General features: G+C 35.9%; 1 protein-coding gene across 1 annotated transcript; it reads right to left on the reverse strand.

Moving 5' to 3' along the window:
- Nucleotides 1–17,645: 17,645 nt before the first annotated feature.
- LOC131038222 (cytochrome P450 86B1) lies at nucleotides 17,646–19,822 on the reverse strand. Its single transcript, XM_057970579.2, has 3 exons — nucleotides 19,665–19,822; nucleotides 18,361–19,543; nucleotides 17,646–18,216 (listed from the first exon to the last, which is right to left on the reverse strand). The coding sequence occupies exons 2-3, from the start codon at nucleotides 19,525–19,527 to the stop codon at nucleotides 17,767–17,769; spliced, it is 1,617 nt and encodes a 538-aa protein (XP_057826562.2). The 5' UTR covers nucleotides 19,528–19,543; nucleotides 19,665–19,822; the 3' UTR covers nucleotides 17,646–17,766.
- Between the last annotated feature and the right edge of the window lie 5,521 nt (nucleotides 19,823–25,343).

Genomic DNA, 25,343 nt, shown 5'->3' on the forward strand with positions numbered 1-25,343 from the left:
GCTACAACTTCGATGCTTGAGGTATAAATTTTGTAACATGTTAAAATAGAATATTACACCTTGAATTCAAAAATATTATAAGATATACTAACTATCTTTAATACTTGGTCCAATTTTAGGTTTGTAAGTGTTGATAGGGGACCAAATGTCCCAGATTGATGACATCACGCTCTCAGCGATCGATTGGCCTACAAGGCTATACGGTATCATATTTTGTACAACCCTTTTTATATATTGTTTTGATGGAATATGAAAGTCATTTCATTTTAAATTTTTAAATTATGTTTAATAGATTATCTGTACTAATATCTCATGTTAATTTTTTTTTTTAGGGTACCCCCTCCACGTCTAGGCCTCGTCCTAAGAAAAAGAATTCCTCGAAGACGGCAAAACGTGGGAAGAAGGTAATTGAACACATTTTTAGTTGTACAATTGTTTGAAAATGTTGAAATCAAGTATTAGTTGGGGTTTGTAGACTGATTAGTGTTTTTTGTCTATTTTCAATGTACAATGGTCATTGAGCTATTTGGATTTGTTGAATGCACCTAATTTGCCCATGGATCAAGAGAGGGCAGAGGTATGTGTCTCTACTTTATTTTCTTGATTTCATGATTATATGCACGCGTACATGTGAACTTGTGATATATTATAATTTTATATTTTTTTCAAACAAGAAATATCCATAGCTGCTTCATCAATGGTGACCCCTCCTTCATGCACTCGAGAAGCATCTCAGGACCCAATAATTTGATATATTACATTAATTTTTTTTAACCTACAATACTTATCATTATATTAATTGTATTTAATCTTTGATCATTTTTTGTATAGGTAATAGCGACAGTTTCTCCATCAATGGTGAGCCATCCTCTGTCAATTGGAGAAACATCTCAAGCACCGGTACGCCATTGTTCTCTATATTATAGCTTTTAAGTGTTTTTATGTGTTTATGTTAGTACATTGTATTAATTATACATTTAATCTACAATAGACCCCTTTGCGGTACAACTATATCTTCAAGAAAACTCCTAAGAGTGAAAAGGAGAGGAGAGTGAAGACATTAGCTCCTAGATTAGCCGATGAGGTAATCTACATTTCAATTGAAAAGGAATTATAGTTAAATGCATGGTTATGTTGTTAATTGTGAACTATTTTCTACAAAAGAATTCTAACTTGGCTTTTGAATTGTGGTTTTGCAACCATCTACAAAGTCACTTACTACATCAAAGAGGCTCAATTTTGATGATCCACCACAAGTTTAGGATCATATAGTGTTAGTTTTGGTCATAGAATGACCAATACATGTAGATATATTCTACATTTTTATTTTATATCAATTTGGACATGGGATATGCCACATTTTTGTAATACTTGTATTGACTTGGCAGACATGCCTTTTTCTGACATATATAAATGTTGATATTCGATCCAATAAATGTGTACTGAGTTCATTATTTTTTATTCATTTTTATTTCATGGTTGTTCTTTTATAAAGTTAATTGACCATTTGCCTATGTAATTAACAATATGAATATAAACAACAAAAATCTATGATATAAAACATTGCAATCGTGGAATATGTTTTGATAAAATTTCTAAAATGTTGAATTAACCCTACAAAACTCCTTGTATTTAGTTCATTATTGAGTATTCATTGTATTTGGTGGCTTCTCTTTTATAAATTTAAATAAATATTTTCCTATGTAATCAACAATATGAATATAAACAACAAAAATCGACACTATAAATATAAACAACAATATGTGTGTGGTGCGAGAGCACCCTCACTCTCACAATGGTCAAATTTTGGTTGTCATGTGCATAAACCAACGTCACGAGTGCATTCGGGTGGGCAATTTTACACTAGGTATGCTCCTCTCATGCATCCCAAAGCATTGGAACGTCGAGTCATACCCTACCAGTGCGATCTCTCAAGTGTCCTGAGTCCAAAACATTATCAAACTTTGACGGACTGTTTCTTCTAATCTAGGACACATATGATCGATCCATTTGAACCTGTGGGGTCACGTGAAGCTCCTCTACAATGGCCTATCTCAATTTTTGATGACTCAGAGCCATTTTCAATTGGTAGCATTTTTTTGCCTGCTGCAAAAACCGTCAGTTGCGTGCAATGCAATGTTGCAGGATAGGCTATAATTGATTTGGTTCATCGTGTGCACAAAACGATGTCACAAGTGCATCCGAGTGGGCAAATTTACACTAGGAATTCTCCTCTCATGCATCCCAAAGTGTTAGAACATCAAGAGTCATACCCTACCAACACGATCTCTCAAGTGCCCTGTCCAAAAAATTATCAAACTTTCATGGACTATTTCTTCCAATCTAGGACACAAATGATCAATCTGTTTAAATATGTGGGGTCATGTGAGGCTCCTCTACAATGGCCTATCTCAGTTTTTGATGACTCAGAGCCATTTTCAATTGGTAGCATTTTTTCGCCTGCTGCAAAAACCGTCAGTTGCATGCAATACAAAGTTGTAGGATAGGCTAGAATTGATTAGGTTCATTGTGTGCACAAACTGACATCACGAGCACATCCAGGTGGGAAATTTTATGCTAGGCATGCTCTTCTCATGCATCCCAAAGCGTCGGAATGTCAAGAGTCATACCCTACCGGCACAATCTCTCAAGTGCCCTGAGTCCAAAAAATTGTCAAACTTTGATGGATTATTTCTTCCAATCCAGGACACATATGATCAATCTGTTTGAACCTGTGGCATTACGTGAGGCTCCTCTACAATGGCCTATCTCGGTTTTTGATGACTCGAAGCCATTTTCAATTGGTAGCATTTTTTCGCCTACTACAAAAACCGTCAGTTTCATGCAATGCAAAGTTGCAAGATAGGCTAGAATTGATTTGGTTCAACGTGTGCACAAATTGATGTCATGAGCGCGTTCGGGTGGGACATTTATGCTATGCATGCTCCTCTAGTGCATCCCAAAGTGCCGGAACATTGAGTCATACCCTACCGACGCGATGTACAAGTTGCTTGAGAACTTTTTTGATAATTGTTTTGACAATAATGACAATTTTTGCTCAAATTCTATCTAGACTCAATCTATGACCCAATAATGACTCAAATAATTCTCCATGATTATTCAAGAATCAAGAATGCTCATGATTGACCTTATCACATCACATAAACTCAAAACATAGTCACAAAACATAGACACAAAAGATAGTCACAAAACATTGTCACATTCAAAAATTTGCCTCTAAATATGGTCAAATAAGCTCTTGGCTATTTGAATATACAAAAAAATGTCTTACAAATTATCTCATGGGCTTTTATACAAAATTTGGCATTACAATATGTGTGATTCATCTCAACGCCATTTTAATATACAAAATTTGGCATCTACATATGTACAAATCAGCTCATTGCCATTTAAATATATAAAATTATGCCCCTAAACATGTAAAAATCAGCTCATGGGCATTTATATATACAAAAAATGAATCTAGAACAATTCGTCGATGATATATAAAAAATTCTCAAAATCATTCTACTCTCAATCGTAGAATCAATCAAGTGAGCCTTCAAGATCGACTCTAGCCCATATTATGTCAAGTATTGCTTAGTGGTCAAATTCATGAACTTCTCATAAAATCTTGTTATGAGGTCTACCACGATACTTCATCAAATGAATATTTATTGCAATAACAAGGTTAGAGAAATGAAGAATATTTCTGTGTGTTTCAAAGTCCTCGAACAACCAAACATCAGAATTCTTCATAGGGTATCTCCTAAGCCATGTTCTTGTCACGACAATAGACCCTATTAGGTACTCAATACCCTCTCCATCAATGATTGTGGTTGTCAATTTTATTTTTGGCTCAACACAACGACACAAATAGTAATTTGATCCTTATTCATTGTTCTCTTTCGCAACAACTACATACACATGACCAACATTTTATAAAGTGTTAATTAATACCAAAAATAAAGTATGATGTACAACAAAATGAACCAAAAAGAATACTTGCAAAAAAATTAACTCAAAAAATCACTTGAATCCACTAGGTCGGATACATGGTCAAAATCCACTGATGTCTTCATCTAGCTCAATTGTAGTGCTTTGGGAATTTGATATGTATCAATGGGAACCAACGGTCTATAAGACCATTTGTCAACCCACTCTTGTGATTCACATTCTTCCCACAAACAATACATGCATGAAGAGCAAAAACATACCATCTGTCTCATATAAATTACTAGTGAACTTGAATTTGAACTCATAAATGAGTGCATGTCACTTGATCCTGCAACTGTACAACAATCTAGATAGTTTCCAATATTAAATTCAATGATCATCCAAAAATATCTATGAACCATTGACGTACCTAGATTACTTGGACCCATTATAGATTAAAATATCTATGGTGCCAAGAGGAAATGTGTCCTTACATAACTTGAATTTCTCATCTAACCATTGAGCTCTATGTGTATGCATTATGTACCCATAAACTAGTTTATCTTGAAACATTTTCATAAATTCAGGTACACATATATCATTTTTCACTAGCTCACATCTCTTCAAATCTTTTCCATCTTTAACTCCATATGTGATTGTCTTGTATTTTCCAAAAGAAACTAGTTTCCTACCAATTTCATGTTTGCTCTCCAAATGTACACATCTTGGTAAATGTTGCAAACCGTCACATATAGCACAAAAACCTTCCAAACAAGGCATCTTATAATAAATGCAGCCATCATATCTATTACATAGCACACTTGAAATAAATTCTCTTACCGACTTAGGAGGTGCTTGTATATTGCATTCCTGCAACACATCGTTAGTGTGCAAAGTAGAACAAATGTGACAAACAATATCATAGTGCATGGAAAATTCAATATGCATCTTACAACAACGCGTGGTGCGTACATGATTAATCTTAATATAAAAAGGTTTTTCCATTTCAAAAAATCTTTGAGAAATTCCTATTTGAGGAAACTTTTCAAGGAATCTTTCATAAAATTTAGTTTGAGTCATTTTCAAATAGTGTTTGGTATGTGGCTTATGATTTGTAGACCCGATTCGCCTTCTTTCAACATCTCTTTGGTTGGGCGAAACTCTCGTGTTGCCATGTAAAAAAAATTCAATTAATGTTCTTAGTGCATCATCAACAACCTTGTCTTTGCATGGTAGTCTACCCGAGAATGCCCAAAAATAATTATTGTTAGGTTCCTCTATTTTTTCTCACCTTTGTAATGTTTTACTTAATGTTGTTCTACTAGCATTTAATGACTTACTTGTTTTTCTTATCAAACAATTTTTTTTTATTTTCTTGCGTATTATGGTTGATGTAATGACACGTCGAGTAGAATTAGAATCTTTAGTATGTGATTTTGAACCAATATCTTGATATGCATCAAATAGATTTCTCACAATAGTTCTTTCACTATTACTTTCAAATGATCTTAGGCCTAGAATTTTCATTGTCTCTCTAAAATTCAAATTGTCGTATGTAAAATTCATCTTATTCAAATATCAATTAGAAATCAAAGGGAAATCACGAATCCCTATCTAATCAAAGAATTCTAACAAACAAGACAATGAAATAACACAATCAAGCAAATAGGAATTAAAATGAAATCAATTAAAACTCCCTATTCCGAGATTGCATATAGCTTCCATTGCTCTTCTCTTCTCTGTGGTATGATGGCTCTCAGATATTGCGTCGGTAACCTACAAGTGACACAAAGATTCAAAGTTCATGATTTAGAGAATAATTGTCTAGGATTGAGGAGGAGATTGAATACTCAATTTATAGATTTTTGGAGAGGATTGATTGAAAGGTGGACCAGATTGATCAAGAGGTGGAACTCAAGTGAGCTCACATGAAAATTGATAGTTGAACTGTTGATTATAGGAGTGAAACTCAATAGATTGAATAGATCAAAGGAGTCAACTAATTGAGAAAAAGCTGATTGAAGGAAGAAAAAGGGTGATTGGAAGAAATAAAGAAGATGACAAAGAAAGCTTAATTTAGAAAAAGCTAACTGAAAGATGGAAATAGAGATTTGAGAGATAAAAGATTTAATTAATTAATTTAGCATGTGCTTGCACTTAGACTTAGATTTTTAATTTAATCTTTGCATGAAATTTATTCAAATAATTGAATTTATTAATTCAATTTAGCATTTGAATATATTTAGAACTTGACTTTGATTTTCAATTTGGTTTTTGAAATCATGCACATGTGATTGAATTTGGAAGAAATTAGAAGAATATGAAATTAAATGAAATTAGAATTTGGGGAATTGGAAATAGAAGAATTAATTAGCTAATTAAATAATTTAAAGAAACTATTCAATTATTTAGAAATGGAATTTAATTAAATAATAAAAATTATTTAATTTAAAGGATTAAATCACAACTAATTAAATAATTAATATTTAGAAGAGCGTTAAATGATTAGATGTTTAGAGATAGAAATTGAGAATTAATTTATTTAAATAATAAAGATTATTTAAATTGGGGAATTAATCAGAATTAATTAGCTAATTAAATAATTTAAAGAAAGTATTTAATTATTTAAAAATTGAATTAAATTAAATAATATAGATTATTTGAATTAAAGGAATTAAATCACAATTAATTAAATAATTAATATTTAATTAATATTTAGGAAATGATTAAAATGATTAAATGATGATAGAATAGGAAATAGAATAATTAGTAAGATGATGAGGAAATATGAAATTAGAAGAATAAGATTAATTAACTTAATTAAATAATTAAAGAATTATTTAATCAATTAGAGGAATAATTAGTACATGATCAATGAGACATTTTTAGGTGTCTACACAAATTTTAAATCATTTGAACAATTAATTGACATCTTGCGGTTTGATTTAAGTTTTCAAAATAGTTTTGCCATGTTCTTTTAACCATTCTCCTACAAGTTTGTTCATTCACTTTATCAGGCACTAGCTTCAATATATTCTCATCAATGTCAATTAGATACTTTGATTTCCTACGAGTGATTCTAGGAGGTGTTAACATCAATGCATTATGTACATTCAATTCATCAAATAGAGAAGGTGTATGTTCATCATTTAATTGATTATTCAATGTGGCATCTTCTTCAATTGCATTAGGTTCATACTATAAATCAAATGTCTCTTCTTCAATTGCATTAGGTGCATTATGTTCGTTTGGTAAATCGAATTGATATGTTGAGGATGACATACCTTCTTCTCCCATTGTTCTTATGTCACGTAATTTCTTCATACGCTGCCTTTGTCTTTCCTTTTCAGCCTCTCATTGTTCCATCGTTCCTCGCTTGTTCTTTCCCATGGTTGATATCAGTTGTCCTAAATAAAATTATATGTAAACAAAAGTTCATAAACAAATAAATAACCATAAATATGCATCTTATCATTATTTTTTTTAATCAAAACTATTAAACAATCACAATAATATTGACAAAACTAATAAGAACAACAATTCAATCATTTGAAATCATGCAAAAACAAAAAAATCACTTACTTCTATGTATAAAATAGTGATAGAAGTGCAGACACAGTTGCAGTGGGGCCTTCAACGACCTCAAAAACTTCTTTTGAGGCCGTTGAGGCTCTTGGGTAAATAAAACTATGTCTAAGTACCTCGTACGTGCTATATTAATAACCACGTGCATGTTGTTAGTCCATAAAATGTTGGCAAGCCCAACGGTATATTTTTTTCCCACCTTGTACTAATAAGTAGCACGTACACGCTCCTGCGCCTTAAAAATGTTATGGTAGGGCAGAAAACTAATAGGCTCAGTACCCCGTATGCGCTTACAAGTAATAAGTAGCGCGTACGTGCTCCTACGCCTTAAAAATGTTATGGCAGGGCAGTGAACTAATAGGCTTAGTACCCCGTACGCGCTATTTGTAGTAAAAAAAATGTGAAGGAAAAGGGAGGGAGGGAGAGAGGGAGAGAGAGAGAGGGAGAGAGAGGGAGAGGGGGAGAGGGAGAGGGGGGAGAGAAGGGGGGGAGAGAGAAGGAGGGAGGAGGGGAGGGAGGGAGGGAGAGAAGAAGGGGTATGGAGGAAGGGAGAAGGGGAGAGAGGGAGAGGAAGAGAGAGAGAGAGAGAGAGAGAGAGAGAGAGAGAGAGAGAGAGAGAGAGGGGAGGAGGGGGGAGGAGGGGGGAGGGAGCAAGGGAGGGAGAGAAGAAGGGGTATGGAGGAAGGGAGAAGGGGAGAGAGAAAGAGAGAGGTACAGGGAGAGAGAGAGAGAGAGAGAGAGAGAGAGAGAGAGAGAGAGAGAGAGAGAGAGAGAGGGGGGGGAGGGAGAGATAAGGAGGGGGAGGGAGGGAGGGAAGGACAAAGAGAAGAAGGGGCATGGAGGAAGAGAAGGGGAGAGAATCAAGTCTATTTTTCACTTAACTCTCTCTCTCTCTCTCCCATTATTTATCTTTGAGGTCTCTTCCTCTCATCCTCTATCTCTCTATCTCACTCTCCCCTTCTCTCAGTTGTATCTCTCTCTCATTCTCTCCCTCTCTCCTCCCCCTCCCTCTCTCCCTTTCTCATTACCTCTCTTTCTCACTATCTTCCTCTCTCCCTCTCTTCACATGTCTCTCTCTCTAGTCTCTTTTACTCTCATTCCATCCCTTCCTCCCTCTCACTCAGACTCTCTCTATCTCTCACCCTCTCTCTCCTTCCCTCCCTCCACCTCTTAGGTCTCTCTTTCTCTCCCAATCCCTCTATCCACCTCTTAGATCTCTCTATATCTCCCCCACTCTCTCTCTCTCTCTCTCTCTCTCTCTCTCTATCTTTCCCTATGTTTCCCTCTCTCTCTCCATCTCTCTCTCCCCCACCCTTTCCCTTTCTCTATCTCTATCTCCCCCCTCTCTCTCTCTACATCTCTCTTTCTCTCACTTATCTCTTGTATCTCCCTCTCAGTCTCTATCTATCTATCTAACTCTCCTCCTCTCTTAGGTGTATCTCTCTCCCATTCCATCCCTCTCCTCCCCCTCTCTCCCTCTCTAGGGTCATATGATATTCTTAGGGGTCATATGGTATCCTAGGGATCCATGCATGTGTCATAAGGGGTCATAGGACACCATATGACCCATAACGACACATAAGAGGTCATATGGAGTCCTAAGAGGTCATAGGATACCATATGACCCCTTAGCACACCATACAACCTATAATGACACCAAATGGTGTCCTAAGGGGTCATAAAACACTATATGACCTTTTAGGACACCATACGACCCATAACGACACCATATGGAGTCCTAAGGGGTCATAGGAGACCATATGACCCCTAACGATACCATATGGTGTCTTAAGGGGTCATAAGGTATCCTAGGGGTCATAGGATACCATAAGACACATAACAACACCATATGGTGTCCTAAGGGGTCGTAGGACACCATATGACCCTTAGAACACAATATGACCCCTAACAATATCTAAGGGGCATAGGGTGTCCTAAGAGGTCATACGACACTATATGATCCTTTAGCACACCATAGGACCTATAATGACACCAAATAGTGTCCTAAGGGGTCATCAAACACCATATGACCCTTTAGGAAACCATATGGTGTTGTTATGGGTTGTATGGTGTCCTGAGGGCTCATATGGCATCCTATGACCCCTTAGGACACCATATGGTGTCATTATGGGTCGTATGGTGTCTTAAGGGGTCATATGGTGTCCTAAGGGGTCATAGGACACCATATGACCTCCTAGGAAACAATATGACCTCTAATGACACCTAAGCGGTCATATGGTGGGCTAATAAAATGATATATTATTTAAAGTTATGAATAGAATATCAATAGTTTAGTTTTGATATAGCTAAGTTAGACCATTGTCAGCATAAGAGAGACTCCAAGCAAACAAACAACGAGGCTTCACTAAAAAGCAAGAGTAAGAGCTTGACCTAACCCTAAGAGTACTGCCTTTCTAAAATATATGATGCTCTTAAATTTGCAAGGTTATAGGACTGATCTCGATTGTGACTATAGGAATTACACACTTGATTTCTTTCATGGGTATGTACCCTTCCAGGCCTTTTGACAAGTGATGATCAATTTGCAAGGCTATATGACTGATCTCAATTGTGACTATAGGAATTACACACTGTATTTCTTTCATGGGTATGTACCCTTCCAGGCCTTTTGACACCATGGATTGGTTAATTACTAGTTACAAGAAAGTTGTGGAGGACAATAAGAAGCTTAACCACAGAGTCCAAATTTTGGAAACAATCAGTATTGGCGGAGGCAAATCTATGGGAGAATATGTTGAGGATTTGACCAAAACTATTAAGGATTTGACCCCCTTAATATCATCCAATTTAAAAAAAAATTTAAGTAGTTTGGAAACTAGATTCAGAGTACTACAATATTTGTTCTTTGATTATCTTCATATCTTGAGTGGATGACTTTCAAATTTTGCCTCCAAGTTCAGGTTCACTTGATTTCAGAAAAAAAAAAAGTGTCCACTTATACCCCCCTTTTTGACCACCATCTTTGTGCACTTACCCCAATGCAACTTATTCTGAAACTAATTCCCTCCAATGGTGTTGTAATGTCATAAATTATAACCCATTTACAATTTCACACTCTTTTTGGGCCCTTGCTTTATTTTGTCTCCTTCTAGATCATTTTGAGCCTAATTTGGCCTTATCTCATCCAAATTGTTTTCATATGCTCATAAGGTGACTTGATCCTATGTCCAGGGCTTGTGCACTCTACAACCACCTTTCTTTTGTCCCTTTTTGGTTGAACTATGATACCTAGTGCCTTAGTCCCTCCAAAGGGGGCTCAAATTCATGCATTTACAAGTGTTGATTCTTGCCATTTGTGATTTGGTCTTGATATTTTGATATGACTGTTGGAAGTTGGCCTGAACGTGAAAATAATTTGATAGCCCTCTATAAAGAAATCATTTATCATTCATAAATCAAAGTTCAAAAGTTAAAATTCAAGTATTCCTAATTATTTCAAGAGAATATTTGAGTACAAGGAGCATTAAGCTACAACAACTTATCTTCAAGTATGCTTTCATAATGGATTTTGTTATGATTTGTCATGTTATTGCATCAACACTTGGAGGAATTATCTAAAGAACATTACATCACCACCATCATCAGCTTATCAATGAACAATATTTTATTTTTTATTATAACCTTTTCCCTACTAGTGGTAAGCTCTCTTTTTCATCATCTTAATGATGGTGGAGGTGGAAACACCACCACAAGGTTTGATTTAGGCAAGTCTCTATTCAACATTTGCCATTTTCCCCTATTATACAGATGTAGGTTATAGATTTGATAGCCAAAAGTTGTAGATTTGTATAGAGTAAAATGAGATGAATAATTCCATACTTTGAATATGTGAAAACCCTAGGTCTATGCCAATTTGCACACCTGGCCAACACTTTTAGGTTGTATTTTAGAGGTGACGATCTATAGAGCATCTTGATCCATAATCCAAATTTTAAGTGGGTGGAAATACCTTTAGGACTAGGGTGCCTAGCCCCATAGTTTGGCACTTTTAGCTCTAGATTTTAGTTACTAGTTCCTTTCTGCATCTCATTTCCAGATCTTTACTTCTATGTTAGCTTCTAGTTTTGTATCTATGAGAAGGTTTATGGGGTGAACTCACAATACTTGTTCCCACTTTTTGGCCAACTTTGACACTTAGATGAACATTTTGAAAAAAACCTTCACTTTTTGACACCTATAACATTTTAAACCATTAAGAATTTGAAGATGATGTAAACTAGTGATTTGTAACATCTTGTCTGCAGATTCTAAATATATTTTTTCCAAACTTTTTTGAAGAAAATTGTATTGATTTTTCTATCTCCCTCGAAAACTATTTTTTTATAGCAAACAATATTTCTAAGAGTGATGTGCATCCCGAACTGCATAACTTTTTTTTATAAATGATAAAAACTTAGTTATTTTAAATTTTGGTTTGTAACATCAATACCCGGTGCATGCAGTTGGTTTGATAGTGATATGTTGAATATTTTTCATTTTATTAAGTTTTGAAGTCTAACTAATTATAATTTAGACATAGGTGTATGTTTGTACACATAACTTGTTCTATATATATCAAAATTCAATTTTGTTTTCTTTGTTAGAAATAAGACATCAATACCTAGTGCATCGATATTTTTCATAATTTTTTTGAATTAGTTTACTATTTTTCCCAATGCGTTGAATAGAGAAGTTCATGTTCGGTGAAAAACCTATATTTGGTAAAATTAAAAAAAACAAGATCATAATAAACTCACAATGTAATAAAATTATAATCGTTGGAAATCTTGCTTTGAGGAATACCATCCTACATTTTGTGTTTTCAAGATTCTCTCATTTGAGCCTTGAACCAAAGGTTTGAAGGCCAAAAATCTGCAGAAATTTGTAGAAAGTTTTTGAGAGAAGTGTAAAAAAGGGGGTTCAAATGAACCCCCCCAATATAATTAAAAATCAACAAAAACAACGGTTAAAGGGGATTCATTCAAAAGATGGGGTTTGAGAGAAAGGGGGGGGGTTCGCTCGAACCCCAAAGGGTAGTTCATTTGAACACATGAACAAACACCCTTTGAAATTTGTTTCCCACCATTGTGTTTTCCTTTCATGGGTGAAAGTGGTAACCATTATTGTGAACTCACCCTATGTTGAATATTTCAATTTTGCATATATTCAAATGAAATTAAATCAAATCAAAAAGAGGAAATAATCACATATAGCATCAAGCTCTCCTTTGGGACTAAAGTTGGAACTTGTTGGGTATTTTCTCCAATGAATGATATTGATTTGGGATCTTAGTTTATGTCTCTAGGCTAGGATCCCATTTCAATACATTTTATGTGTATGCATCATTACAGTTTGTTGGTGTCTACATACATGATGGATATTGGGTTTTAGTTCATCTAAGGTGAGGAATGCTAGGTTACTTCATTTGTAAGGTTTGTTTGTAGAGGGTGGCTCATCTAAGAAGTGATACAAGGGACTTGAATTTGAAAGTATAAATCTAGATGGACAAAACAAACACCAATTCTATAGCAAATATTAATTTTCCATCACCAAAGGATGAAAATTGAAGCAACATTCATCATATATGATAAAAGAATGCCCCTTGTAGTAGAACAACAAACATAGTTTGATTTTGATAATCTTTTTGTCCTTCACCTTCTCATATAATAATTGTGTAGCATAAAAATAATGACACTTTTCTTTATGGATTTCCCATGTGTTTATTTACATTATGATAAATAATTATGAAATATCAAAGGTTCTGATGATATTGCAAGAGCATGGTCATCCATGCTTATTTTATTCAATCCTTTTAATATTTTAATTTATTTTATTGTTTAAATATTATCCAATATTTTTTTTTGTGTTTTAGGAAGATGCATGGGGACATGATATGATTTTGATGGGGGTTTATAGGTTAGATTCTCCTATCTCATTTTGTTCGTGCATTTCATTAGGTGAAGGATTTTTGAGGTGGAGGGACTTTGGATTAAGTAAAGATAAAATTTGACAAATTAAAACTAATTCAAAAATAATAATTTAATCTCAACTATAATTATAAAAATTAATATACTTTACTTCTTACATATTGAGACATTGCCAAGTAGGATGAGATTGTTGTGATTCAACTTAAAACATACTCATTCTTTCTTCTTCTTGTGTTTATCTCTCAATGAATAAAATAAGATGAAATGAAGAAACTTTAAGATATTGTATGTTTTTTTCTTTGTCAATATAATGCACTCATTTTGTAGGCACGAGTAGATAAATTTAAACTTGAATACACTTGTATTTACAACATGAATAATTCTTAATGTGTTTTTGTTATAACATGAGTACTCATGTATAATTTATAATATGAACACATCATCTTTTATTTTTCCTACTAAACATTGTGTCCCCCCCTCCCCCCCCCTCCCCCCCATTTTTGTGCACATGCCCATACTTTAGTATCTATATTATTGTTGATACTACATCATGTTCTCCCATCTAGCCTTTGACATAATACACATTGAGATAGATCTTCCTCATGGTCGTTTGAGGGAGATTTAGCTTAAAGTGGTGAGCATGTTTGGAAGAAACTTCTTGGTTGTGGAGGGATTTATTTTCAATGTACATCTTTCTTTTCTTATAGGCATAGGCATAAATTTGTATAGGCTTGTTTGTACAAAAGATCTAAGATTTTTGTAGATGGTTCTTGGTGGTTGGGAGTGATCATAAAACATTATATTTTCCTAGTTAATTTAGTTTCTCTAGTCTCATTACCTCATGCTTCTCCTCACTTGACCATGGTGCTCTCTCTTATGATGGTTGCTCCCTTGTCTAGTTAGTAAGGTTAATCCTCCATATTCTAAACATGTTTGTCTCATCTATCCTTAGAGTTTGTTTTCCCCTTGATTGCTTTGGATGTTATCCATTTTTGTGGTCCTTCTCATTTAAAGTAGGTTTTGGCTTTTCTTTAACAACATTGTCTTGTTTGCCTTAGCGAGGTATCCCCACTAGATACTATGATTGAGGTTCTAGTCTTTATAGTTGGATGTTGTGTTGTCATCAATCTCATCAGATGGATGTCCTGAAGACTAATCTAGAACCCTAAGTATCTCAATTGCTAGAGATTACCCATTAAAGTGAAGTGTTAGATTATTTGAAAATGTGTTCGATGATTATGTAAGTAAAAAATCTTGACAAAATTTTTAATAAGATACATACAATCATCAACATTAACCTGCATTGATAAGCACATGTCCTATCAACCTAGAGACTGAGTAGTTTATCCAATTGGAGATTTAGGTCCAAGACTCATCTCATCCCCTCCAGATGCCTATTTCAAGCTATTAGTTTAAGAGCCAATTCTAGGCACCAATGCCAGTAGATCCAACAACAGATGCAAAGCCATAACCAGTAGATCCAGTCGGTGAAGCAATTGAACCAAAAGCATAACCAGACACACCAGTAGCATAAGTCGATCCAAGACCAACATATCCATTAGTAGAGGTCACAACTGATCTTTACCTAGTTGTTGTTAGCTTGATCTTGTCGCCCTACAATTTTATGGGGCCATTGATGCATCAATCGATCCTATTGATCCAGTCGGTGATCCAACCCTCTATCTATATGGGGAACCAACAACAACATAACCAGTGGTTAAAGATGTAGTGGGAGCATATCCCCTTAAAATGGTAGGGGTAGTTCCAGATAGAGACCCAGAAGCAGTAGCAAAGCTAACAGTGTGACCACCATTATTAGCTATAGAGGTAGATACGTAGCTATATCTGCCAGTAGCAGTAGTATTTGAAAAAAGAAAGACTTAATATCCAATCTTAAAAGATATATTAGACTTAATATCCAATTGTAAAATATGTATATTGAACTTAAGATTAATTCTTAGAAGATCTATATTGTTTAAGTTTTACTTTATGAAGTCCTTAATGTCTTAGGAGTTTTGCTTTTGCTTTTCTAACCTAAAAGCTTGAGAGCTTGACTTGGCACTTGCTCACATTACTAATTTGTAATTTACAAATATTTTTTATCAAAATAAAGGCCTCCATAACTCTTTTATTAATTAAAATAGGAAAATTGCTATAATGACATTTAAACTTTCTCTAAAGCCATGGAAACATATGTCTTAGGAGTTTTGTTTTTGCTATAATGACATACAATCATCAGCATTAACCTACATTGATAAGCACATGTTCTATCAACCTAGAGACCAAGTAGTTTATCCAATTGGAGATATAGGTCCAAGACTCATCTCATCCCCTCCAGATGCTTATTTAGAGCTATTAGTTTAAGAGCCAATTCTAGGCACCAACGCTAGTAGATCCAACAACAAATGCAGAGCCATAACCAGTAGACCCAGTCGGTGAAGCAGTTGAACCAAAAGCATAACCAGACACACCAGTAGCATAAGTCGATCCAAGACCAACATATCCATCAGTAGAGGTCACAACTGATCTTTACCCAATTGTTGTTAGCTTGATCCCATCGCCCTACAATTCTATGGGGCTATTGATGCATCAATCAATCCTATTGATCCAGTCAGTGATATTGCCCTCTATCTATATGAGGAACCAACAACAACATAACCAGTTGTTAAAGATGTAGTAGGAGCATATACCCTTAAAATGGTAGAGGCAGTTCTAGATAGAGACCCAAAAACAATAGCAAAGCTAACAGTGTGACCACCATTATTAGCTATAGAGGCAGATACATAGCTATATCTGCTAGTAGCAGTAGCATTTGAAAAAAGAAAGACTTAATATTCAATCTTAAAAGATATATATTAGACTTAATATCCAATTGTAAAATATGTATATTGAACTTAAGATTCATTCTTAAAAGATCTATATTGTTTAAGTTTTACTTTATGAAGTCCTTAATGTCTTAGGAGTTTTGTTTTTGCTTTTCTAACCTAAAGCTTGAGAGCTTGACTTGGCTCACATTACTACTTTGTAATTTGCAAATATTTTTTCTCAAAATAAAGGCCTCCATAAATCTTTTATTAATTAAAATAGGAAAATTGCTATTATGACATTTAAACTTTCTCTAAAGCCATGGAAACATATGCTTTAGACATGAGGTGTACAAACTTCTAAAGAAGATGAAAACATGTAAATCGTTAATGGGATTGGAGAAAGATGCTATTATGCTTTTGTGATAGCAATTGGAGACAACTTTTTCTTGGATGCCATTTAACTTTGTTGTCCATCATCAATCGCACATTGAGTGGAATAAAACAAGAAATCTCCATCATTAATAAATGACAACATCTATCTCAATACAGTGGAATACAATGCACAACAATGATCCAACCCAAGTTCCAACCCACCATTACTAAAATTCTGAATGTTTGAGGTCCTAGTCTTTATAGTTGGATGTTGTGTTGTTGTCAATCTCATTGGATGGATGTCCTCAAGACTAATTTTGAACCCTTAGTATCTTAATTGCGAGAAATTAACCATTAAAGTGAAGTGTTAGATTATTTGGAAACATGCTCTACAATTACAAGTATATCAAAAATCTTGATAAAAAAATTAATTAATAAAAAAAATTAATAAGATAATTATCAATCTCGTTTGAAAAAAAGAAAGGACTTAATATCAAATCTTAAAATATGTATATTGACTTAATATCCAATTGTGAAATATCTATATTGAACTTAATATTCATTCTTTGAAGATCCATATCAATTGTTTTAGTTTTACTTTATAGAATCCTTAATGTCTTTGGAGTTTGTTTTTGCTTTTCTAACCTAAAAGCTTGGTGGCTTGACTTACACTTCTCACATTACTAGTTTGTACTTATTTGCCAATATTTTTTCTCAAAGTAAAGGCCTCCATAAATTTTTTATTAATTAAAAATGAAAATTGCTGTAATGGCATTTAAACTTTCTGTAAAGCAATGGAAACATATGCTTTAGACATGAGGCATACAAACTTCTAAAGAAGATGGAAACATGTAAATCGTTGATGGGATTGGACATAGATGCTCTCCTTTTGTGATAACAATTGAAGACAACTTTTTCTTGGATGCCATTTAACTTTGTTGTCCATTATGGATGGCACATTTGAGTGGACATAACACCAAACACAAAATTCCATACCAATTATTGTACCCACTAGAAAGAAAACAAGAAATCTCCATCATTATTGATAAATGAAAGCAAATATCTCAATACAGCGTGCAAAGTGATCCAACCCAAGTTCCAAGCCACCATTACTAAAATTCGGAAATTCTCATTACCAATCACAAACCCAACTCACGTCTTGTCACGGTGACCGGAAGCCCATTTTTCATAGTGAGAATGATCGAAAGCTTATGCGTCGCCCTATGATTCGCCGCGACTCGAACACGGAACCTGCTAATGATAGCGGCGGCGGCGCATTTCATCTGCATGTAAGCCATTTCCTTCCCCAAACAAACCCTAGGCCCCGCGTTGAAAGCCAAGAATTTATACATGGACTCATATTTAATTCGCAGCCGCCCATCTTCCCCAACACAAATCCATCTCTCCGGCTTAAACTCCAAGCAATCTGGCCCCCATATGCTCTCCATACGACCCAGCGAGTAAATACTGTACATAAACCTCATGCCGGGCCGAATGCAAGTGCCGTCGGGAAGAATGTCCTCGGCCAAGACTCCCTTGTGATCAACGGGCACCGATGGGTAAAGCCGCAGCGTCTCCATTAGCGCCGCCTGCAACATTTGGGAACGGATCATAGGTTTAAAGAGTATTTGGTGTGGTCATATTAATAATATATTTTTAGACTTAACAGTGTTAAAATATTCAGAATTGACATTCTAATAAATATTGCTTAATGTATGTAATTTAAGTCTGACCTGCAAATACACGCATTCTTGCAACTCCTTTCCTGTCAAAAACCGTTGTGCCGCACTGCCGCCACTACACTGCAACCGTTGCTCCGCCGCCGCGCCGCCGCAATCCTTGCTCCGTTGCCGGACTTCGTCAAGCTCCGCCAGAATATTGTCTTCCACGTGGGGGTGCTGGGACAGGCACCAGAAGAACCACGTCAGCGCCACGGCGGAAGTATCCCGGCCGGCGATCACGAAATTCATGACGGTGTCCCGGAAAAACTTGTCGGAGAAACTAGCGCCGGCGGCGCCGCCACCGCCATCGCCGCCGTCGTTGTTGCGCATGAAAGACGAGAGCAGGTCTTGGTCTTGCATTTCTCCGGCGGCGGCAATGGCTGCCTTCTTGAAGGCAATCAGATCGTCGACGAACTCTCTGAGCGGTTTCAGTGCACGTAAAAACTGGCGTTCCTTGCCGATATTGAGGAGCCGGGAAACCTGCCAGCAGATCCTCGGCATGACGTGGCGGAACATGGTGGCCTCCACGCTGTCATCGAAGGCCGTTGCGAAGGGGATCGCCGGTAACTCAGGGGCCAGACAGCCTGGATTTTTTCCAAACACTGCAGTACACGTGTTATCAAACGTGTAGCGCAGGAACACGTCCTGTAAGTCCACGGAGGCGCTTCTATCTGCCACGTCGGCAAGGAGCGGGACGAGCCGATTTTCCACCATGTCTTGGACTGTATTTGCCGTGAATTGACGGAAAGCCTGCGAAGTGAATTGCAGACTGGCGATTTTCCTCTGCAGCAGCCAAGATTCGGAATCGGCGTTAAAGATTCCGTCGCCGAGAAGATCTTCAAAGAGCCTGTGAAATTCCTGGCCTTTGGGATAGTTGGGAAAATTGATCTTGAGGGCGTATTCTATATTCCTAGGGTCACATGTAAGAACGCTCTGCATGCCGCATAACCATGGTCCCCTGAAAACACAGGTGCCTTCCTTTGCTTTGAGAATTTCTGTTAGCCACTCGTACAGGCGCTCCAAATTCACGACAAGAGACGGCAACATTCCTACCAGAGGCCAACATATAGCAGCTCCTTTTCTGTTTCTCTGCCGCCAAAAGTGGATCAACAGATAACTGCCCACTGCCAAACATACCTCGTACCATCTGAAACTGCATACCCAATTGTATACAATCATGGTGGTAGAAATTTAACTGCAAATTCATACGCAGTCAGTATCTAACATATATTGAAAACAAGCTGGGAGGATGATATTTCAGATTCATATGCACACTTTTAGCATGCTTGTTTTCCAAGAGATAGAAGATTACTTGCCTTAGGTCTTTGTTTTCCCTTGCTTTGCTTTGAATCCTTCATGCATGGAGGCTATTTGAGTTGAGGGATTGGCATTTCATATATATATATATATGTGGATGATTTGAGCATGAGTGGCTAAAATTTGCTTTACTCTCATGGAACTGTAGAGATAATATCTTGTTTTTTCCTAATGCATATATCGCCATCTTCTATAAGCTCCTATAAGCTTCGTATTATGCTCTCTTCCAGAAAAGCTTCTAATTATATCCAACGTCTTAAAATGAAACTAAGAAATGAACCTTTTGGACTCTCTTTGGGTTTCAGATCTAACGTCTTCTCAAGTATATGTCATCCAAAGCTCATGCTTTGAGCATCGGCTAAGTGTTGGTTTTGAAAAAGGTGAGGTTTACGACAAAGATGTGTCGCTACCCCCACAACTTCGATTACAATATTCAAATACCAACTAAATTTGGATTTTGGGTTAATGAAATCGACAGCATTTGGATTTTGGAGCAATGTATTCTGCAGCATTATTTAGATAAATGGTAGGAGATTGAGTGAGACTTATAGAGAAATAAATAATTAGATGATATGTAGTTAGATTTTTAAGTTGGGAAAGTGAAGTTGTAGATGTTTGGAATTGATTCGTTATAATGATGAAGATGTTTGGAATTGATTTATCTACATGAGTATAGATCTAATCTTCAAAAGTACAAACTTAAATCATATGTGTTGGATTAAACTTGCAATTCATAGAAATGACATACTAGATTACTGACTATTCGAAGGATTTATTTACCTTGGTCTTCTAATATTTGAATTCATGCAAGGACTATTGTGTTTACAAACACCATTATCAATTTGTTGACTTGCAAGGGTAATGTTCTTCTCAATTAGATCCCTCGTCAACCAAATTTACAACTCTAAGTGAATGGTAAACCATTTAACAAGAAGGAAAGTTGTGACAAGAGGATAAGAGTAACTAGATCATGCCACAAATATCAAGTGTTGCTCAACAACACTCATAGTTTTCTTAGCTAGGATCGCCACCATGTTTAGCACCCTTCTAATAAACCACAAATCTTGACTTATCCTCAATGGTTGTGAAGCAATTGTGAATTAGATGTGAAATAGTTTTATTCGAGCAACACTTCATCTCCATTTTATATGTATATTGATGTGCAAACTCATTCTTTGTAATTAAAGAATAAAGAGACAAGTGAGAAGAATGAAGAAACAAACATTGTACATCTATTCCTACAAATATTGCATATAACTTGTCATAATACAACTTTTTTATTACAATTCTACCTATGTTGTTAATGGTCTTCTTGTTAGGAAAAGGGTGTTGCACATCTTGCACAAGAAGAATTATTTTAACTATGAAAAATATTTTTTTATTTATGGTGCATCTTTAGGAGATGTGTTTGGCCACATTAAATATTTTTTGAGCCCACTTGTAAAGTTGTTTGTGATATCAATTGGTTAGATATTTTGTGTGGGTTGTAAATGAGAAAAATATTTATTATTGGGAAAGTTAGTACCAAAAACTAAATGTTGGGGTCAATGGTTTTGTCTACTCATGGTTTTGAGGCACATGTTTTTACCTTACCATTTGGTTTTTTTAGGTGAAATTGATTCTATAAAAGAAAGCATTTTTCTAGTGGTTGAGGTTGATTATTTGGCTAGTTCATTGTTTGGGTTGAATATCATTGTACTAAGCTCTCTTGGTGATAGAATATGTGAAGCAGGGCATAATATGTGTGGTTATATCCTTGGACACAAGGAGGATGCATTAGAGGATCTTCATGTTGTTGGAACATGTCCAATGTCTCCCCTCGAGATTTGTGACATAGTTTAATAGCCTCCTGTGAGATCCTTAATTAGGATGGTAGTAGTTTCCTAAATAGGTGCATCTTTTGAAAAAAGGGGCGAACTCAATTCCCTAAAACTGGTATCAGAGTAGGATCATAGGTTCAAATCCCCTTGGGTAATGTTAAGAAGGAAATTGTCAGAACGTCTCCTACATCTCCCCATGCGAAGTGTAACATGGATTAACAAACTCTTGTGAGATCCTAACTAGGATGGTAGTAGTTTCCTAAACAAGTGCATATTTTGAGAAAAATGACTAGCTCAACTCCTTACAAATTTTTCAAAAATGTTCATGGAGACTAGAAGCATATTATAATATTTTCATTTTTGAATAGTATATTGAGTGTGGATGCTTTTAGAGGTTACGTTTTTCCCCTTTGAAGGTTTTCCTTGGGTATATCTTCTGCAATCTTGTGGTATGCATTTGATCTTTGCATTATAGTTATAATGTAATGCATGCTTTCTTCTCATGAGGTTATGTAAGAAATGGTTTGATCAACTTACAGTATATTTTTTTAACAAATGGCATCAAATCCATTGTTTCAACTGAGGGATACTAGAGATTCTTATTTTGGTTTAACTCTTGTTTGAGTAGATTTGATACAAAGTGTAGACACCTAAAAATTAACTAAATTTTATTTAATTAATTGTGCCCCCTCCAATATTATTAATTTATTAATTAATTGTATTCCCCTTGGCCAAAGTTTAACTTATTTTAATAAACTGAACTACACCTTAGCCCACTAGCCAAATAATATTCTACACCCAACTAGTATCCTAGATTCCTACAAATCATCCCATTAATCCCACTCATTAAGCTAATTAACCTAAGCCTAATACTCATTATCATTTTTTTTAATTTTAAATTCTGTAGCATCCTAAAATTGCGACACTTGCAATTTCGACTGCATTTGGGTCTTCACAATGGCGACGCAACACTGAACCTAAATGGAGACCCCGAAACTTGTTCATGACATCAAAAACTGCATTTTCTTGCACCCTGGCCTGATCCTCCTTGCACCCTGCTGTCCCGGGAGGTGGGACCAGAGCGCCCAGCGCCCTGGTCCTTCAGGACTAGGGCGCCCAGCGCCCTGGTCCCCCAGGACCATGGCGCCCAGCGCCCTGGTCCCTGGCCCTATTTTGGGCCCGGTCTCCTATGGGACTTCGGGTCTTTTTGTTTGCAAATTGGAAAATAACATTTCCTGGTCGGCCTAAGGTCGGGAAAATTAGTCTATCAACCCTAACTGGCAAGTATATAAACTACATTTTCCTCTCTCATTTGGAGAGATGGAAAAAAGGTGGAAACGATATTCAAACATTCAAGCATTCAAGCATTTAAGCATTCCTTCAAGCAATTGATCATTCTAAGTCTCCATTCAAGGCTAAGTGTTGCATTCAAGACAAGGATTCAACCATTGAAGAGGAGATCACATACTACAACATACAACATACAATAAACAACAACATCTATACCTTCGCATATAAGGATACAAACATCCTTACAACAAGGTACTAGTACTTGTTTTGTAGTCATTTACATTTACAACATTTCTCAATTCTTGGTTAATTCCAAAACCGGGGTTTGACCTAAGGGAAAACCCCTAATCCCTAACCCCCCAATCGTCTTCGCTTTTCTGTGTGTAGGTTGCAGGTACGCGGCTGAAATTGAAGATCTGGAATCCTTGTGCAGAGACGAACAGATCCCCCTTCGTTTTGCGGATTTTTCGGAGGACCGTGTGCACGCCGGGCGCCATCGTCCTGTCAACTTTCGCTCAAATTTGCAGGACAGCGCCGTCTCGACATTTTACTGCTAATTCCAGGTCCGCAGCTTCATCCTATATCCCTATCTCGGTTTATAAGCGAATCTTTCTCACTTTCTATGCATTCCTAGCTTAATCATTCTATCTACATTCTTTACAAAAGAGGGTAGCCTTGCTGTCTTAACCCTTGAAACTCATTTAGAATCCAATCTTGCATTGTGTGGGATTGGATCTTGTGGTTTTCAACCCCTCTTTTGAATGTAAAGTCTCTCCTAAGTGAAAACCGACAATCCTAAGTGACCCTCCTTCCCCTCTCCTCGGAGTGGTGGGGGGAACACTTAGGGTTCGCTCGTGATTTTCCGCTTTACATTTTGGTGAACCCGACGTGAACATCCTTTCTGATTATTCATAGTTAGATCTGAAAATTGGATTCCTTGATTACATTTCCGTGTTTGATCTTTTGCAAAGTTTAGAGGTTGATTGCATAAAAACCCTAAATTTTCTTTTTGAAAATTGAACTTGTGAAATGTTTAATTGTTAATGCTTGTTTCAGATCTGCCCTTCTATTACAAATTATCAATTCATATTTGTGCTTTAATTCTGAAAATTAAGTGGTTAAGTGTCAAAACCCTAATTTTGAAACCCTCTTGATTCAACCTTTGTTCGACAATTTGACCGATCAAAACATCTCCAAATCAGCTGTAACTTTGGAATCCGCAATAAAATCATAATATCTTTCATCTCTGAAAATTTGGAAAAAAGTTGCGAGGACCGTGTGCACTCCGAGCCCCATCGTCCCCGACATTTTTTCTGAAATTTCGGGAGCTAGATCTTACTGTATTTTTCTGCTAAAATCCAGAATTTTGGCTGATTTTATCAATTATAACACTTTCAAAATTACAGTCAAAGTTGGTCTAGTGATTACTTGGATTAAGGCTCCTAATCATTCAAAAATTGTTGAAATTGAAATTTTGTGTCAAAATCGTGTTCTTACTGTCCTAAATCTGAAAAGTGTGTTGGCATTCATTCAAAATTTCAGTACTTTATTCAAAATTCTTGCAATTTGTGACTTTTGAAATTAAGTGCTTAATTACAACAACTTTGATTTCCGCTTTCAAAATTGAATTTTGCGTGAAATTGAGTCAACTTTTAAAATTCAAAACTTGCATTGCTTTTGGTATTCCCTCTAAAATCATAAAATTCAAAATTTCAGTTTCCCTCTCTTTTTCAAAATTCAAATTTTGCATTTTTCGACAATCTTGGTAGGGTTCAATTTTGAGATTGCAACTTTAATTTGGCCTATCTACAGATCGTAAAATCACTCAATTTTTTCAGGTTAGCTTTGAAATCATCATAACTTTCATCCCTGCAAATTTCGAAAAAAGTTGCGAGGACCGTGTGCACTCCGAGCGCCAAGGTCCCTGACATTTTTTCTAAAATTTTGGGAGATTGTTGTGATTGCATTTAACAGCTTAAATCCAGAAGATTGGCTGATTTTACTGAAATTTGCTACCTCTAAATTCAAAATCTTCTCTCCCTTTCTAGTGCATGAGTTTTACAACAATAAGCCCTACTTACACCATTCCCGTTAGACGAAGCCTTAGAATTAAGTCTTTCCAAGGTTTAATTACTGAGGAGATGGAACCTAATTTGAATAGCCTTTTTAATGAGGACATGGGTAATTCCTCTAATCCTCCTAATGATGAAGAAGCTCTCCATGAGGTTTCTATAGAACAACTTGCGAAATTGGATAACCAATTTGACGATTTTCGACAATGGATGTCTCAAGAATACCCCGATAGTCAAGCTCTTCCTTTAATTGAGGGTCTAAAACATATGCTTCAAAGTGATAAAAATGGAATTGATATTTTGTGTGGTATTGCACATATTGTGGATTCGAATGTGATGCCTATGAAGAGTTGTGCTGAAACTTTAGGTTATACACAACCTCCCACTCAAGTCAATCATTCTATTCCTTTGACAACTTCTATTGCTAGCATACCTACCTTTACATCAAACATAATGACTACTTCAATACAAGACATTCCTCCTATGATCACCAGTC

Source organism: Cryptomeria japonica, chromosome 10 (genome assembly GCF_030272615.1).
Source record: "Cryptomeria japonica chromosome 10, Sugi_1.0, whole genome shotgun sequence".
NCBI classification, from domain to species: Eukaryota; Viridiplantae; Streptophyta; class Pinopsida; order Cupressales; family Cupressaceae; genus Cryptomeria; species Cryptomeria japonica.

Bases quoted from the DNA above. Each gene is read 5' to 3' on its own strand.
- LOC131038222 (XM_057970579.2), bottom strand. From the start codon at position 19,527: ATGATTGTATACAATTGGGTATGCAGTTTCAGATGGTACGAGGTATGT. The intron at 18,217-18,360 runs GTCAGACTTAAA...CAAATGTTGCAG, and splicing joins AAGAATGCGTGTATTTGCAG to GCGGCGCTAATGGAGACGCT.